This window comes from Callospermophilus lateralis, chromosome 2 (genome assembly GCF_048772815.1).
Source record: "Callospermophilus lateralis isolate mCalLat2 chromosome 2, mCalLat2.hap1, whole genome shotgun sequence".
Taxonomy (NCBI): Eukaryota; Metazoa; Chordata; class Mammalia; order Rodentia; family Sciuridae; genus Callospermophilus; species Callospermophilus lateralis.
This window is the reverse complement of record NC_135306.1, coordinates 10174037-10193804: the sequence shown is the minus strand read 5'-3', so window position 1 is coordinate 10193804 and position 19768 is coordinate 10174037. Positions and strand designations below refer to the sequence as shown.

The 19768-nt window shown below is 38.3% G+C and overlaps 1 protein-coding gene across 4 annotated transcripts in view; it reads right to left on the bottom strand.

Moving 5' to 3' along the window:
- Nr6a1 (nuclear receptor subfamily 6 group A member 1) overlaps positions 1-19768 on the bottom strand; it is a 216632-nt gene that overhangs the window by 24450 nt on the left and 172414 nt on the right. For all 4 annotated transcript variants that reach the window (XM_076845495.2, XM_076845496.2, XM_076845497.2 and 1 more), the window contains one exon: positions 10497-10739. In XM_076845495.2, the coding sequence (XP_076701610.2) occupies positions 10497-10739 (243 nt within the window). The remainder of the gene's footprint in view (positions 1-10496; positions 10740-19768) is intronic.

Genomic DNA, 19768 nt, shown 5'->3' with positions numbered 1-19768 from the left:
GCAATTAACCACTGAGCCACATCCCCAGTCCTTTTTTGTATTTTATTTACAGACAGGATTTCAATACATTGCTGAGGCTGGCTTTGAATTCACGATCCTCCTGCCTCAGCCTCTAAAGCTGCTGGGATTATAGGCCTGAACCACCAAACCTGGCTGAGAATTTTTATATTTTTAAATATTTTATTTTTTAAATAAAGTATTTTTTATTCCTAACCTAAGTTTAGGTCTGGTAGGATCAGGAAAACAGATTTTTTTTTTTTTTTTAATAGAATTGGAATTTTGAACTCACTGGCACAAAGGCAGTAAATAGAGCTCCTTTGTAGTTGTAGGAGCTTGCTTAGCATTTTCCAATTATACAAAACATCCTTTAAATAGTACTGGTCACACTAAGAACAACTACTACTAGTACTATCGTCATCAGTGTTAATGAACCACTTAAAATGGGGACACACGGGGCTGGGGATGTGGCTCAAGTGGTAGTGCGCTCACCTGGCATGCATGCGGCCTGGGTTCGATCCTCAGCACCACATACAAACAAAGATATTGTGTCCACCGAAACTAAAAAATAAATATTAAAATTCTCTCTCTCTCTCTCTCTCTCTCTTTAAAAAAAAAAAAAATGGGGACACACAAAGGAAGGCCTGATTAGAAATTAAAGTAGGACCCTGATCGTTAGGCAAAGCTTTCTGGAAAAGACAACTTCTGAACTAACTCTTAAAAGATGAGGAGGATTTAGGCAAGCAGGAAAAGTGTGCTCCAGGTTGACTGAACAGAGTATAGAAAAGCTTCAAGTCAAGCCAGGCATGGTGGTGCAAGTTTATAATCCCAGCGGCTTGGGAGGCTGAGGTAGGAGGATCCAGAGTTCAAAACCAGCCTCAGCAAAAGCGAGGTACTAAGCAACTCAGTGAGATCCTGTCTCTAAATAAAATACAAAAATAGGGCTGGGAACGTGGCTTAGTGATTGATTGCCCCTGAGTTCAATCCTCAGTACCTCGCCCACCACCAAAAAAAGGGAAAAGCTTTAAGTCAAAACTAAGAATGGACTGCTCTTTCTAGGAACTTCCAGGTGGTTAGATCTGGATAAGACACTGGAGGGGTGAAGGTGGTATGTGAAGGAAAAGTAGCAAAATAAGGATGGAGAGGCCAAGAGAGGCCAGGTCATCAAGAGCCTAGAATGTCAGGTTAAGGATATGGACTTTAGCTGAGGAGCCTGGGGACGGGCAGAGATGCAAGGGAGTGATGTGGTCACACTGGTATTTTTGAAAAATCTTTGTGATGATCACTGTCTTGGGTGGCTTTAAAGAGGTAATGCTAATGACAGAGGATATACTAATGCCATTATTTGAGAGCAAGCTTTGCCATAATACACTTGCAACAAAAACAAACAAAAAGCACATAAGGAATCTAGGAAGTCCTTGGGGAAAGGCTGATTGCCGCAAATGGTGAGGGATGTAAACACAACACTCAGTTTCTGATGGAAAGTTCATTTTCCTTAAAGTAGACATCATCCTTGATGTCCTCGGATTTTACATTTCAGAATTAGACAAGTTTGGGTCCAAATCCTGTTTCTGCCCAATCTATGTAATTAAAAATTTCTTTACCCCTCCGAAGTTCAGTTTACTGAAGAGTAGAGGGGATACTAGCACTTGTCATGTTACATAAAATAGTACAGTTAAAATAAGCACAAAATAGTGGTAATGACTCTCCCTCTCCCCAGCCTTTTTTCTCTGAACAAAGGAGATAAGCAAACCAAGATTCCTTTTTTTAAAAAAAATATTTATTTTTTAGTTACAGGTAGACACACAATATCTTCACTTTATTTTTATGTGGTGCTGAGGATTAAACCCAGTGCCTCTGGTGTGGTAGGCGAGCACTCTACCTCTGAGCCACAACCCCAGGCTCTGTTTTTTATTTATTTTTTAATATTATTTTTAGTTGATAGACCTTTTCTTTTATTTATTTATATGCAGTGCTAAGAATCGAAAGCAGTGCCAGTGCTCCACACATGCCAGGCAAGTGCGCTATTGCTGAGCCCCAGCCCCAGCCCCCAAGGTTCCATTCTTTACTTTGTAAAAGTCTTAATATCTTCATCTGCAAAACCAAGGCAATAAAGTCAGCTTTACAAGTCTGCTGTGAATATGGAGTAAGAAACATACATGGTCTATATTAAGTTAGACGTATGCTAGCTGTTGCCTGGGAGCTCGCTTTAGACCTAATTTCGAGTTCTACGAATCCTTAAAATTCTTTCTCTGCTATGCCAGGGTCAATGATAACTTTAGTCACTTCTTATACTGACATCTCACATGTCTATCAGCTTTCAGCTATAAATCAAAGACCTAATGCTGAATGGTGCAACGCTGAATATCTTTTAGAAGACATCTCACACTCACTGTCCTGGAGGTTGAGGAAGGAACTCAATATGCTTAACTTAACTTTTATTTTGTTTAAAGGACCACAGATCCTAAAGTCTTATATCTTGCCATTTCTTATTCTGAAACTGGAAAGTTTATGTCCTCCCTAAATCCCAATTGAAAAAAGGAAAATTCACATATGATGGACATGTGCTATGTATTAAGTACTAAAACTCATGAGGAGAATATTAGCATTGCTCCCACTAAAGAGCTCAATGTAAGGCCCAAAGAAATGAAGAATTTTCTTCAAGGAGAGAGATAGAAAATAAACATCAAAATCAATGTTGAAACGCAGACTATAAAACTCTAGACCAGTCTTCTTTCCATTACTATTATTTCATATAACATTTATGTGTCCTACTGGAGAAATATAACATACTTCTATGTGGTGCATAAACTCTTTTATTCTAATGTATATTTAAAATACTGATTTTTTTCATTCAACTTTTATTTTTTTAAAGTGTATTTAAAGGAGAAGATAAGGTAAAAGATGATAAAATTCATCAAAATGGCATGCAGAAATCTGAAGTATGGGGAAAAATTCAATGTGCCATAATGCCTCTGTTAAAACAAAACTCTGTATTATATTACAGCTCATAGTTGTGTATATGTTATTTCATTTGGTCATCACAACCACCTTGGAAAGTACACATTTTTACTATTATCCATGTCTTTTAGAGATGAGGAAGTAGAGCTCAGTGAGATAGAGATTTACTCTAGATTACTCATAAAGAACTGACAGAGCTGAAATTTCAGTTAAGATTTCAGTTAAGATTCAGTTAAGACCAAACCCAAACCCAGAAACCAGAAATGTGACACAAAACATCCAATCCCTGCTCAAAACCTGTTGGTGGCTTTCTCTGGTGTAGGGGCTAAAAGCCTAAGTTCCTCAGCATGGCTTTCAAGATTGTCTGTGATCTGGTTCCTATGGGGCTCTTCATCCTCACCTCTGGCCATAAATGCTACTCCCTTGCTGCAGAAAACTATTTGTTAGTCCTTGAGGATGCCATGCTGTTTTCCACAGCTGTACCTCTACCATATGTTGCCTCTGCTCAGAAAAAAACCTTTACAGTGGAGAAGTCTGTCAAAACCACTTTACCCAAGACATCACCTTTACCAAATGATTCAGGTTGGCAGCACCAATAATGGTACAAACTCTCAACCACATGCTCTTAATATGATGACCTTAGAGGAATGCAACATTGTTTCTATGGATTTTCACCCAAAATATAAAACCTAAATCTTACCATGAGGCAACTGACAAACCTAAATTGAGAAATATTCTTCAATAAATTACCTATTTGCTTCAATGTAAAAAATGTTATTCAGGACAAAATATAAGGAACTATTTCTGACTAGAGAAGACTAAAGATAACAAATGTCTTCAATGATCCTGGATCACTGGCTCTAGATCAGGAAAATCACAATTGCTATAAAGGACATTAGGATAACTGGTGAAAATTGAATAAGGTCTGCTAATTAGAAAAAGTATCATGTTAAATTCCCTGATTTTTAAGGACATAGTGAAGTTCTACTGTTGCAAATTTTCTGTAAGTTTGAAATCATTTCCAAATAAAACACGAAAACCAAGTTTAAAGGTGTTTTAAAAGTCCTTTAACCCAGGTGTGGTGGTGCACACTTGTAATCCCAGCGACTGGGGAGGCTGAAGCAGGAGAATCAAAGTTTGAGGCCCGCCTCAGCAATTTAACGAGGTCCTAAGAAACTCAGTGAGGTTTCAAAATAACCTGTCTCAAAATAAAAAAATCAAAAGGGCTAGGGATGTGGCTTAGTGGTTAAGTGCCCCTGGGAACAATCCCTGGTTTGAAGGAATCAAAGTTTCAGCTCCTTACAAACTTAAAGATCTTTTTTCCCCTTAAAGTTTGTAAAGAGTTGAAACTTTGATTCCTTTAAGAAGCTGCTCAAATGTTATCTGTCCTTGAGATTTCTCAATGCTCCATTCAGGCCTCTGTACTGTGTCCTGGCACTTTTTCTCCTGATACAATGATATGCCAATGCCAGAGAAGCGCTGTCTTACAATGCATCCAGAAAATATCACCTCCTCTAGGCAACTGTCCTTAACCTTTTTCTTCTGAACCATTACTATAATTAGCAAGTTATGAAACCACAAAATTAAGAATCTTTTTTTTTTTTTTTAAATTGGGTATTGAACCCAGGGGATTATACCATTGAGTTATACCCTGAGCCCTTTTTACTTTTTGAGATAGTGTCTCCCTAAATTGCCCAAGCTAGTCTGGAACTTGTCATCTTTTTGCTTCGTTCTTCGGTCTCCTGAGTAGCTGGGACTACAGGTGTATGCCACCACACTCAGTGAGGCATGTTTTACATTAATTACTTAACTGACGTGGATTCCCCCCAGGAGGCCCAATGCATCTTCCTCTCTCTTCTGACATTTCCCTTCTTGCTGTGGCCCTCCATCAATTCATCTAATTAGGAAGCATCCTATCATTACTGGGTTATCTGCTTAGGGGCACTGAAAAGCAGGACTTGATCATGGTCCTCACAGGTCTCATTGTCTAATGATGGGGAAACAGACAAGTGAACAGATAAAGACAATGCAAGGTAATTAGGGCTACAGTGGAGGGCATATCAGGGGCTATGGGAAAAAAGGAGGGTCATTGGTGTGGGAGGAATGTGTGTGCCAGAGAAGACTTCTAGAGAATGTTACAGATAAAAGTTGAGCCTTGAAAGAAAAGTATATAATATATAGTGAGGTGAAGAAGAGGGGGTAGGATATTCCAGGAAGATGAAACCATATCTGCAAAGCCCTTGAAATATGAAGTTTTTGGAGACCTGGTTTGGAATGCAGATTGTGATGGGGAGCAGCAGACAGAAAAGGGAAAGGATGAAGTAGCTGATGCCAGAGTCAGAGGGGCCCTGAAAATAATTTTGAGAGTTGGATGTGGTGACACACGCCTGTAATCCCAGTGACTCGGGAGGCTAAGGTAGAAGGATTGCAAGTTTGAAGTCAGCCTAGCAACTTAATGAGGCTCTAAGTAACTTAATGAGACCCTGTCTCAAAATAACAAATAATAAGGGTTAGGGATATGGTTCAGTGGTTAAGCACCCCTGGGTTCCATCTCTGGTACTAAAAAAACAAAAACAAAAATAATAACAACAACAACAAAAAAGGAAAACCTTTTTGAGGAGACTGACTTTATCCTAAAGATTGCAATTTGGGTGAGGGGTATATGTGGGGGGCGGGTGATGAGAAGGAGGAGTACTGTGCCAGTCTTGGGCCTGGACAGAGTCAGAGGGGATTAGCCTCCACTCATTATCCTCCTTTAGATTTTACTCACTACCTTAATAATTAATTTCCTGACCAGCCAACTTCCAGGTCTGAAAGATATTTAGTTCTCTATCTAAAGATGGGGAACAACAGAGGGATGCTCATACATGTCCTAGCCACAATTGGCAGTTGCATTTTTAAGTTACTTCTTAAAATTTTGAGGTAAAGTCAGACTTACAGAAGAGTTGTGAAAATAGTATGGAGAGTTTCCATGTTCTCTATACCTACCTTTTTCCTTCTTTTTACACTATATATCCCATAGACTATTGACTATTAAAACTAAGAAATAAATTTTGGAATAATATTATTAACCAAAAAGCAGTAAAGACTATATGTGGGTTCCTACAGTGGTTCCACGGATGTCCTTTTTTGTTCAATCACAGATGGCACACTGTATTTAGTAGCAATTTCTCCATAGTTTTCCCAAATCTGTGATAGTCCTTCTGTCTTTCCTTGATGTTTGAGACCTTGACACTTTTCAAGAATATGCTATAGAATCTCAGTTATTTGGAAGACTGTCCCTCAATATGGGCTTGTCTGTTTTCTGGAGATTGGACTGAGAATGAAATTAGCTTTCTGTGTGTATATACCTATGCCCTTCTTAATATATCACATCAGGTGTAAAATAATGTCAGTATGTTTTACTGGTTATTTTAACCTTGACCTCTTGGCTAAAATACAGTTCTCTACGGAAAATATTTTCCCCTTTGTAATTATTGAATATTATCAGACTATACAAATATTCTGTTTTTGTTTAAACTGATGTCACTTATGTTGGACCTATCAGTTCATCTTGTCTGCAGCAGTTAATACTATGGTGCTTTAACAGTGTTCCTTCATGCCTTCAACATTTATCAACTGGAATTCTCTTACAAGGAAAAGTTGTCCCTTTACTGACTTAGGTATTTCTTTCAGCATGAACTCATGGATATTTATTTTATTCCTTGGGTTAAAAGCTAATTCTAGGCCAGGCATGGTGGCATCTGCTTATAATCCCAGCAACTGGGGAGGTTGAGGCAAGAGGATCAAAAGTTCAAAGCCAGCCTCAGCAACTCAGCAAGGCCCCTTAGCAACTTAATGAGACCCTGTCTCTAAATAAAATATAGAAAGGGCTGGGGATGTGGCTCAGTGGTTAAACGCCCCTGATTTAATCCCTGATACCAAAAAAACACAATACAACAAAACAGAACCAAACAAATAAAAAAATACTAGAATTATTTTGTTGCCTAAATTGTTCCAATTTTGACCACTGGAAGCACTTTCAGGCTGGGCTCTGTATCCTTTTGACATGCTGCTGCTGCCCACCTCCCCCCATTTCTTCTTCTTTTTCTTTAGTATTTCTTAAATTTTTGCACCACAAGATACTCCAGGTTCATTTGATATTTTCCCTGTCCCAGATCTAGAATCAACCAATCCTGACTCCTTTTACTGGTATTTAGAAACCAAGATCTGGGTGCTAGGTATGCTCATTGCAACTGGGGTATAACTGCTCCTAGCCCCTTCTAGTGGCTAGAGCTTGGAAATACATATAGATATACTAAGTCATGTATCCTCACACATCTACTTTTTATTTTTTCCACCCTCCTGTCCGCTATCTAAACATGAGTCCATTCTGATACCACTGATTCCAATTAGCACCTGAGGTTTTATCATGGTCTTTCCTGATTGATTGTGGTACTGGGGATTAAACCCAAGGGCACTCTTACCACTGAGTTACACCCTCAGCCCTTTTTACTTTATATTTTGAGACAGGATTTTGCTAAATTGTTGAGGCTGGCCTCAAACGTGCTTCAGCCACCCAAGTCGCTGGGATTACAGGTGTGCACCACTGTGCCGGGCACCATTCTTGACTTATCTTCTCTGATATGCAAAACCCGACTCTCATCACCTACAATATATTAATCACAAAATACAATTAAAGTAGGAACAAAATTCCTAACATATAACCTTGAGAGAAATAAATTTTACAAACTAGAGTGCTTTGTACACAATTCTTTGTGTCTTTTGCCTTACAATATACAGTCAAAACACTGTTTTCCAAGGTCAGCTCCTTTCTTCTCTATGCCCTTCAGTGTGGTTATGTGACTTGTTATAATACCAGTTAGATTCATTCACTGCCATAGTGCATAGTCCAGTTCTCAGTTCCCTGCCCCCAAACCTATCACATATTGGTTGATTAAAATAATTGTAACATCCAGTAGAATTCACTTCTTGTGTGGTGTATAGTTCTATGAGTTTTGACAAATGTATATATTTATCAGGTACCATGGTTTTATACAGATTATTTCTTACCTTCAAAATATGACAACTAATTTTAATTCTGCGTTCTCAGCACCAACCAGAAGGTGGCAGGGTTTGTCTCTGAGAGGCAGTGTTCACCAGGCAATGGGACCTGGCCTGCTCTGCATGCAAATAAATGGACAACTCTCTATCCCTCATACTCCATGTTTAATTTCCAGTTATGCTTAAGGGAAGTTATAAGTTTTTTCTTCCCTAAAATAGGTGAGTTTGGCTGGAAGTCTCAGAATTTCACAATCTAACTGAATAAAGCAGATGATTGATCAGAGAATAAGAAGGTATCCCACAATTATTCTTTGATAAAATATTCACATTGAAGGCAAGAAAGGGTAATGAGAAAAGCAGAGGAAAAAACCAAATCAGGGTGAGGGCAGGAAGACGACTACAGACTCTCCAAGACAGTACTGGTTTGGTACTGGTGGCTGGGAAAGGTTTTCATAAGAGAAAAGTGACAGTGAGCAGGGAAAGGATTTCTAGATAAAGGAAGAGGCTGAGCACAGGCAAAATGGTTTAAATCATCCCAGAGGCAGTGTTCTGGAAAGAAAGGTTAGGAAGATAGGCAGGGATCATCAAACTTAGCAACACTTCAAATGTCCTACTGTGGCATTTGTTTAGCATTCAGTAAACATGATATTCTAACACATATATAGCTATGTCACAGACATATGAAGCACTTAGTTGTCCATGTGATAATGTATAAGCTCTGATTGACTAACAACAAATTCTAACTTAGAGATTATTAATTGTCGTCATAACCATCCCTAAACTAACTACTGCCAAGTAGTTTTATCTCCCTAAATTACATTTATAAAGTGGAATAATAGTCAATAAAAGGGTTATTATGTGTATTCAATGGTATAATGCATGGAAAGTACAAGAGTTTCTGGTACATGAGTGCTCAATAGTATTATGAATAAATTACAAACCACCAAAATTTATCTAAATGCTCTCTTGTATCTCCCTTAACCTTTCTTCCTAATAAGTAAGTTTTTAAAAGATCCTTCTTTTTTTTTAAGTATAGAATTATTTTTTAATATGTCAGTGGATATTTATTTATTAATAGGCGGTGCTGAAAACTGAACTCATTGCCTCACAAGCTAGGCAAATGCTCTACCACTGAGCTACAGCCCCAGTCCCTTAAAAAGATCCTTCTTATCCCTCACATAGTAGAATCAGTCTAAAGGACATCTGGTGACCAGGGAGGGATATGGCTCAATGGTAGAGCATCTGACTGGTATATGTGAGATTCTGGGTTTAATTCCCAGCACTGCCTGCCCAGCCACCCCTGAAAAAAAAAAGTGCATCTGGATGCCTACATTCATTAATGCTACAAAACCAACTTGAATAGTTCACCAAATCTAACTCCTCTATTCTCACGTACTGCTGCTATGAACCTCTAATACGATGCTGTGTTTTTCACATACATTATCATATTCAGTCCTCTACAGAACTCTGAAAGGTATTCACATATCACTTCAAAGGTAAGATCATATAAAATATCAGAGACATAAAGTAAACTTGTTAAGTCTACAGGGTGGTCTGCTTCTAGAGCCTCCTTTCTACTGAATGACAGTGTCCTCCTCTATTCATAATCTAGTGTTCTGGCACTGGCCCTTCTCTTAACTACATCCAGGTTCTCTGTGCCAATAGCTCACAAACTTCTTGGTGTCCTGAGGTACTTCAAACTGGGCACTGCCAAGGTGAACATTTTGCTCCATTCTGCCCTTTGGCCTGACTTTTTTTTCTGGTAGGACCATTATTCTTAATCCAAATACTCAACTTTAACTTCTGACGTTGCCTAAAAGTGTGTCACCAACTCCTATTGGGTGAGTTTCTTCCATAACTCCAACTTCCATCTGTGCCACTTTGTTCTCTACACCATCCTTAAGCTGGGCTCTTCTAAAAACTTTCTGGGTAGTTTTTCTATTTCTCCTACCCCAATCTATTCTTCAAAGCTTCCCTTTAATAATTAATCTTAGTAGATTAATTAATTTCCTAATGGCTCTTAGGAAACTTCCCAATAAACCACAAACTCTTCATCAACCTAGATACAGATTTCTGAACACATCCAGCCTCTGAATACACCACGGTTTTAGTAAACAAAATTATACCACATTCACAAGACCGCCTGTCTCATACATGACTTAACCATCTAAATTCCTACTTTATATTATCATCATTCTTTGAAAAACTAGGGGAGTATATTAATCCCAGTCAGGATCTAATTGTTAACTGGGGTCTTACCATACAGGGCCTATGCATTAGCTGCCACAGAATCCTTAACATCTTATGTCTTTCCTCTCACCTAAACTGGGAGGTTTCCATATGCAGGAGATATATTTTTGAGTTATGAGCATACAAGGTAAGACCTGATGTATATTGCAGGCTTGGGAAATTAATAACTCTAAAATATAATAGCTGATACTAAAGGTACAAGATGGGTGAAGGGTGGGCAGTTAGGAGCACTGAGTACCACTCACCCTTCCGGTTCATCCCCATCTGGAGGCATTTGAGAAGGCGGCAGTATTGGCACCTGTTTCTCTGTTTCCGAGACATGACACAGTTCTTGTCACGACTGCATCTATATACCCGTTTGTTACAAATGCTCCGCTTGAAGAACCCTTTGCAGCCCTCACAGGAGATGATCCCATAGTGCAAGCCTGTAGCACGGTCCCCACAAATAAGACAGGTTCGTTGTTCAGCCCGATCATCTGGAACAGAAACTAATAAACATGTTCAAGTTAGAGTACAGTGGAAATACTGGCTTTAAGGCCACATTTCCTAAAAGAAGCATCCTTGCTCTGGAAAGATCAAGACCATCACCATCTTCAGACTAACTGGTATACAGGTGGCATCTCTGGAACCTTTGCCATAGGAACAGACTCCTGTATCTACCTACAGATATCACAGACACTGCTTATCTGGGGCGGGGGGGCTCATAAACCTCCCCAGGAGTTTCATTATCACTTGGATCAATATCCAAGTCAGAAACCTAGGAAAAATCTTTGACTTCTCCCCTCTCCCTTCTTCATCCACAGCCCATCAATACTACCTGTTAGGAAGGTGGCAAGGATTACTGATAATATATTTAAGTGCCTAGCACAGGGTATACGTTAGTATACATCCAATAAATAGTAAATGTAATTTTTTACAAGTGAAGAAGTTTAAACCATGCCCAAAGTAGCTAGTCAGCCAGACACAGAAAACAGGTATATTCAGTAAACATGATATAACACACATATAGCTATAATGCATTTTACTGCATTATAGTTGTACATAATGGTGGAATTTGTTGTTATGTAACAATATAATTTAGCCAATATCATTCCCTAGCACGCTCCCCATTCCCCTTTCCTTCCCTTCCTCCCACTCCCTGTTCCCTTTCTTTTCTTTTATTCTACTGATCCCCCCAACCTTTCTTTTCCTTTTTCCTCTTTAGCTCCCACATGAGAGAAAACACATATAATTCTTGATCTTCTGAGTTTGGCTTATTTTGCTTAACACAATGTTCTCAAGTTCCAACCACTGTGTGTGTGTGTGTGGTACTGGGGATTGAACCCAAGGCCTGTGCATTCGAGGCAAGCACTCTAACAACTCAGCCCAAGTTCCATCCATTTTTCTGCAAATAACAATTTCATTCTTCTTTATAGCTGAATAATACTCCACTGTGTATATATACCACAGAGAAAACAGATATTTATTAAGCAACTATTCTATTTCAGGCACTCTTCTAAGGCATGAATGCTGCTGTGGACAAAAATCCCTGAAAGGGCTGGCCATGCAGCTTAGTGGGAGAGTACTTTCCTAGCATGTACTATGCCCTGGCATTGCCACACACACACACACACACACACACACACACACACACACACACAGAGAGAGAGAGAGAGAGAGAGAGAGAGAGAGAGAGAGAGAGAGAGATTCGAATGAGTGTCAGTCCCTGGTAGGATTTACATTCCAGAGGAATATCTCTTCTGTGTCCAGGCCCTATCTTAGGATATAAATAAATCAGCACAATCCCTGCAGCCGAGGAATTCATTGATTTGCAGCAAACAAGTTAGGATGAGGGGAAGTTAGGAAGTTAGGAAGAGGAAGACTATTCCTCTTCCTCTTTCTTCAGACCAAGCAACTGCTAAAGAACAGGCATCCTGGTGAACTAAGGTGTGAGACCCTGTCAGTGGGCTCAAGAAAAGTCTAAAAAAGATCTTCATCAGAGGCCAAGTCAGAAAACCAGACACTTGAACCACAGTAAGAGGCAAGATACAATAGCTGAGGACATCGTTACACTTTGAAAAAGAGTCCTTACAATTAAAACCTAATTGAACCCTAGCTCTGATTTAGAGCCTAATTTGAACCTAATATGAACCACCAACTGGGTAAACTGGGCAAAATTAAGTTACTTTGCCTGGGTATTATTTCCTCTGTCTGTAAAATAAGGACTATAATGGTATCTATATCCTATGGATAAAGAACTCATCTCAGTGCTTAGCTACAATAATCGTTTAGTAAGTGTTATTATTGTCATTATTTTTATTATCCTAACAGGTATAGACATAATGCTACTCCTCTCAAGAAAAGCATTTGAAGGTAATTTTAAAGAAAGGAGGGTCATGGCGACATACATAAGAAGGATATAGAGAAAGAAGGAAGCTTGCATTTATGGAGCTCTTATAATATGCCAACTTTGTGATAAGTCTCTATGATCACCACTGTAGTAAGATGAATTAGGACCACCCATAGGTACCAGGCCCTAATCCCTAGAACTGTGAAATGCTACATTACAAGGGAAAAGGGTCTTTGGAGAGATAATCAAATTAAGGATCTTGAATTGGGACGATTATTCTGAACTATATGGGTGTCTCCAAATGTAATCACAAGCATACTTATGAGATAATTTATTATATTATTATTTTATTTTCTGGTTCTGGGAATTAACCCGGGGATGCTCTACCATTAAGCTACATCCCTAGTCCTTTTGATTTTTTTGAGATAGGGTCTTGCTTAGTTGTGGAGGTTGACCTCAAATTTGTAATCATCCTGCCTCTCAGTCTCCTGCGTAGCTGGATTTAGAGGTGTGTATCACTGTACCTGACTTAATTTAGTTTTCTTCATCTGTGTTCATCTACTAAAATATAGTGGAGAAAAAATGGGCCAAATTAGCACTTCAAACTTAAGACCACAGCTCACAGTAACTGCAGTTGATAAAGAGCTGAGGGTTTAAACATGACAGATATTTGAAACCCTGAATAAGGCAGTCTGCTTGCTATCTATAAAAATATCAATAAGTAAAAAATAGAGAGCATATTCTAATACATCAGAGAAATTGAATGTCTGTCTTATCAGAAGTATTAGAAGGTCTCAGACTGCAAACTTTAAATACCAATTCCTATGAATGGAAGCTGGGACTTCTTGGAGAAATGGCTGATTCCAAGCATGAGGCAGAATACAGATAAAATGAGGTTGGTTGTACTATCCAAACTAATAATAGGATCATGTCAAAATGATACAGTGAGCAATGTAAAAATTATCTCACTAGTATAAGATGGCGCAATCCATACATCAAAAAGAATATGGATGACAATGGATTAAAATATTTCAAATACAAAATAAAAGAATTCATATTATTTAAAAAGAAAAACCTCTAGTTATCACTGGAGGTTGCTAGGACACAAATTCATTATTCTGAAAACTGATAAAATAAAAGAGAAAAAATCAAACATTAAAGTAAAAACCACCGAATGAGCTAGGGTTCTGGCTCAGTGGGAGAGTGCTTGCCTAGCATGTATGAGGCACTGGGTATGAGTACCAGCACTGCATATAAATAAATGAATAAAATAAAGATCCATCAACAACTAAAATATACATAAAATAAAAATTTAAAAAACCCACTGGAAATTGTTGTCTTTTGTGCTCCTTCCCCAAAAGTAAGCAGAGAGAAAATCAAGATAGTATTTATTTGTTCATTTATTTGGTACTGGGGACTGAATCCAGGGGCACGTTACCCCTGAGCTACATACATCCTCAGCCTTTTTAATTTTTAAAAAAATTTTTTTAGTTGTTGATAGAACTTTATTTTAATTTATTTATATGTGGTGCTGAGAATTGAACCCAGTGTCTCACACATGCTAGGTAGGTGCTCCACCACTAAGCTACAACCTCAGCCTTCCTTTTTATTTTTATTTCAAGGCAAAGTCTTGCTAAGTCCTTAAGGCCTAGCTAAGTTACTAAGGTTGGTCTTGAACTTGCCAACCTTCTGCCTCAGCCTTCCAAATCTCAGGGATTATAGGCATGTGCCACCATGCCTGACCCAAGATAAGTTTTTTAAAAACTTTAAACTATGAAATCAAGAAGATTGGGATAAGGTGAACAGAAATAAATGGCAACCAAGGGAACAGGCATAGGTGAGGAGGTAGAATTGATCTCAGGGTCCACAGCAAGATAAACCTCAAGGTGGAAGGAGGGAAGGAGGGAGGGAGGGAGGGGGAGGGGGGGAGGGAGGAAGAGAAGTGACAACTGTTGGCTATATAAATCTCTGGGGCAGAGACAAAACAAAAAGATTAAAATCTGGCCAAGAGATTAAGAGCTTGGATTCCAGAATCAGACTCCCTGAGTTCAAATCTAGCTTCTATCACTTGCTCGCTGTGTTTTTTGACAAGGTTTCTTTTTTTTTTTTTTAAACATATCTTCTTTTTAATACTTTATTTTATTGATTTATTTTTATGTGGTGCTGAGGATTAAACCTAGTGCCTCATACATGCAAGACAAGCACTCCACTGCTGAGCCACAACCCCAGCCCTTGTCAAGGTTTTTAAACTCCATAGAATTACTTCAGTTTTTAGTCTATAAAATGTGAATAAAAGATTACATTAACTTTTCTCAAAGAACTGTTGTGAGAATCAATGAAACTGCCTCTAAATAATATGGAGCTCTAGTTTTCTCATGGTCTATACTAGAATGAAAGAGCTCTGTGAAGAGTAAGAGCTTGATAATATTGTTGATAAAGTCTTATCTTTTTTTTTAAACCTAAAAACTTAAAAAGAATTAAACTAGCACAGAAGAGGAATACTCAAGCTGGTGGCAGAGGAAAGTAATGACATTTTCTAGCAGAGATGAGTTTTGAATTATGACTACCGGTTAGGGAAGCAAAGGTGGAGGAGAGAGAGAGGCGAAGAAATATTTAGCATATAAAGTCATGTCTTCAATTTGGTGCTTAGAAACCCCTTTTCACCTTGGGTTTCCTCTGAGAAGGATCTTACTCTTTCTTAAAAGAGCAAGTAGTTCAGCAAAACAACCGATAAAAGTCACACAGCCTGGTGTAAAGGTGCATGCCTGTAATCCCAGAAACTCAGAAGCCCGAGGAAGTGGGATGGCATGTTTGAGGCCACCCCAGTCGACTTAGTAAGACACTGTCTGAAAACAGTGAGCTCAGTGGTAGAACTTTTGTTCCAGTTGAAGTATGCATATTTTTTCATGTGTACATACAAAGTGGGATTCTAGCTATCAAGGTGTAAAGTCTGAAATACATTGGCTTGGTGTTTAGGATGACCTTGGTATCAATTTCAGCTTTGCCACTTCCTTCAATTAAGTCTCACTGTGAACTATAAAATCTCTATTGCAACAACAGAGATGACTTATACAAAAACTATATATGCTATTGATTTCCATTTGTATTAAGTGGGGGCAAAACTGGCAAAGGGAAAGAGACATGCATAATGGAGAGTAGGGAATGGGGAAAAACTTTTGGATCCTGGTAATGTTTTATTTCTTGACTTGGGTGGTGCTTGCTTTATAGTAATTCATTAAGCTATGAATTTGTATTTTATGCCCTTTTCTTTAAGTGCTAATATTTCACAATAAAAAAGTAAAAAACAAAAGAAGCAGGATACTCCACAAAAAGAGAAATAACATCAATGAGAGTGAAAGGAAGGAAAATAAACGCAAGGCTGCTTGAGGCAACTGCACAGGATATTAATGTTAAGCAGAGAGACTTTATGGAGAAGTGGCAGGAGATAGTACAAAAAAATAGTTTAGAATATCCTGCAACAATATTCTCTTACAGAAGGCTACTGAGGTTGTTTTTTTTATTTTTTTTTTTAATAGAGATTAATCTCATAATGATCTGCAGTGTGCAAAAGAGAGGGAAAAGATGAATGGCATAGGCATCTAGGAAACAGCAGTGTTAAAAAATGGCTGAGTGGAAGTAAAAAGCAAGCCTAGAGAGCCTAGTGAGGGCTTGTTGACCAGATTACAGAGGAGATTAGAAGGATGTGGGGGATAGAGAAGTGTCAAAGATGAACTCTAAACCAAAGTGTCTACAGAAATGCAGTATCACTGAGAAAAAAGTGGAAAGCAAAAACTGAGCAAGGACAAAATCAACAGCTTCAGTTTAAGAGAATATTCAGTTTAAGCAGAATATTCTAAATGCAATTATTTAGGGAACACAGGTAAGTAGAATAAAAACCTATGATTATCAGAAGGTAAGGAATAAAAGGACTTCACAAAGAAGACAGCATTATCAAATTAACAGACCAAAAAGTGTGAGGAATAAGAAGAGCTCAAAAATCACTCTAGGGAACCATTTCAATGAACTACTTGGGACGAAAATCACACTGAGTTAAAAACAAGTGACTCATTAAGAAATAATTAGCTGGGTGCAGTGGTGCAAATGGAGCACAACTTTTCATTTCTCTGGTTATATATGATGCAGTCACACTATTTGTGCAATCATACATGTACACAGGGTAATAATGACCATCTCATTCCACCACCCTTCCCACCTGTAACCCCAACTTGGGAGGCTAAAGCAAGAGGATTGCAAGTTCAAGTCCAACATGGGCAACTTATTAAGACTCTGTCTCAAAATAAAATTTATAAATGACTGGGGATGTGGCTCAGTGATACAGCATTTGCTTAGCATGCCCAGGATGGCAAAAACAAATAAACAAGAGGAGTTAGTTATAGATCATGATCAAAGAGTGATAAACATTTTGTAGGAAGTAGCAAAGATGAAACCAGATGCTTTTTTTTTTTAAACTAGAAGAGTTTGTTTTGTTGTTCCAATTAGTTACACATGACATCAGAATGCATTTTGACTCATTGTACACAAATGGAGTACAACATTTCATTTCTCTAGTTATACATGATGCAGAGCCACACCATTTCATACATGTTCATAAAGTAATAATGTCCATCTCATTGCACTACCTTTCCCACCCAGCACCTCCTTCCCTCCCCTCTGCCCAATCCAAAGTTCCTCCATTCTTCCCTTGTCCCACTCTCCTTTATGGATCAGCATCTACATATCAGGAGAAAACATTTGGCCTTTGAAACAAAGGCTTTTAAAAAAACAAAGGGTAATCCAAGCATACTTCAAAATAAAAATTTAAATGAAAAATAAAGTCGGTGAAACAATTTAATTTTTTCATGCATTTTATTTTTATTAAGAAAAGAAAACAGTTGGCTGGGGCTGGGGCTGGGGCTCAGCAGTAGTACACTTGCCTGGCATGTGTGAGGCCCTGGGTTCAATTCTCAGCACCACATATGAATAAATAAAATAAAGGTCTATCAACAACTAAAAAAAAAGTACTTAAAAAAAGTGGACATGTGAAGGAAAAAAAAAGAATAGTGACTTGCCCAGGGTCAGGAAAGTAAAATGATTTGCCCAAGTTCACACAGCAAGTCAGTGATAGACATTAGTTTCAACCTTACCACTTTAAAAAAAATTTTTTTTTAGTTGTAAATGGACACAATACTTTTATTTTGTTTATTTATTTTTATGTGGTGCTGAGAATTGAACCCAGTGCCCCATCCATGCAAGGCAAGCATGTTACCACTAAGCCACAATCCCAACCCTCAACCTTACCACTTTTTTAAAAAATAAATTTTTAGTTGTTGATGGATCTTGATTTAATTTATTTATATATGGTGCTGAGAACCAAACCCAGAGTCTCACACATGCTAGGCAAGCGCTCTACCACAGAGATACAACTCTAGCCCCTTAATCTTACCCTTTTTTGAAAACAGACTTTCCATTATACCAAATGCTGTCCTGTGGAGGGTACAAACTACAAGAGTCACAACAAAATCTGTGAAAAAGGAATCAACTATATGTATTCTTTTTTTTTTTTTTTTAAGTGCTGGGGATTTAATCTGGGGTGCTTAACCGATCAGTAACATTCCCAGGTCTTTTTATGTTTTGAGACAGTGTCTTGCTAAATTGCTTAGGGCCTCACTAAACTGCTGAGCTGGCTTTGAACTTGAGTTCCTCCTATCTCAGCCTTTAGAGTCACTGGGATTACAGCGTGCGTCACTGTGCTGGGCTAGATGTATTCTTAATATTTTATAAGTATTACATACCCTGTTAGCAACCAGTTATACTTTAATTTGGTTAAACAAATGCCAAAACCTATTACAAAAAGGACTCTTAGGGGGCTGGGGATATAGCTCAGTTGGTAGAGTGCTTGTCTAGCATGCATAAGGCCCTGGGTTTGATCCCAAGCACAACAACAAAAAGATCTCTTACTCTCTCATTCCTCACTCAGCCTTCAAGATACCTCCTGTACCCCCAAGAAGGGCATTTTACCCATTCCAAGGGCTCATTGATTTTTATCAAAACCTGCTTTTCAGACTGTAATGAAGGTCACATTTAGGAAATGGAGAATGTATCTATCTACTCACCTAATCAAAATTATATTGACAATTAAGGCAATTTGGAACTTGCCTGGCCAAAGGGTAGTTAAAACAAAGGGGTCTGTTTCACCTCAATTACTGGTTCCAACTCCCTGATCAGCTGCACATTCTAAGTATTGACTTCACCCAATTTCACAGGTTGCCACCATTGAAATGAAGGCCTCAGGTGATATGAAATATTGAAATTGGGAACAGAAATTTCACTTACAAACAGATTTTAAACATAAATAAATACAAATCAGAGGAGCTTTCCTCTATTCATGTACATTCCTACTTTATTGCATGGACCACTATAATGGCTTGGGAGGCTGAGGCAGGAGGATCATGAGTTCAAAGCCAGCCTCAGCAATGGCAAGGTGCTAAGCAACTCCATGAGACCCTGTCTCTAAATAAAATACAAAATAGGGCTGGGCATGTGGCTCGGTGGTCAAGTGCCCCTGAGTTCAATCCCAATATGAAAAAAAAAAATCCATTTCTGGAGGTCACATAATGTAGTTCTTCATGAGACATTGCTAAAGAATGGCATTAGTTGAATGAAAACAAGTGAGCAATTCACAAGACTAGTATGAACTGATAGGAGGAATAAGTACTAGTGTTCTACAGCTCAAGAGGGTGACCACAGTTTACAACAATTTATTATAATAAAGAACTACAAGAGAGGAGCTTAGAGTTTCCCAATATTTAAAAAAAAATGAACATTTAAGAAAATGGAAATGCTAATTACCCTGATTTGATCATTATATCTTATATACATGTTTCAAATTGTCATGCTCTACCCCACAAATATAATTAAAATTTTGCTTTATAAAAAGATTGGTACGGGAGCTGGGTGCCGTGGCTCACACCTGTAATCCTAGAGACTGAGGAGGATCATAAGTTGGAGGTCAGCCTCGAAACATAGTGAGACCCTAAGCAACTTTATAAGATTCTACCTCAAAATAAAAAAAATCAAAAGGGCTTTGGATGTGGCTCAGTGGTAAAGTGCCCCTGGGTTCAACCACTGATAAAAAAGATTGGTTTCAACTGAATGTTTGGGAGTTATCTTTACTGATCACTGAAAGAA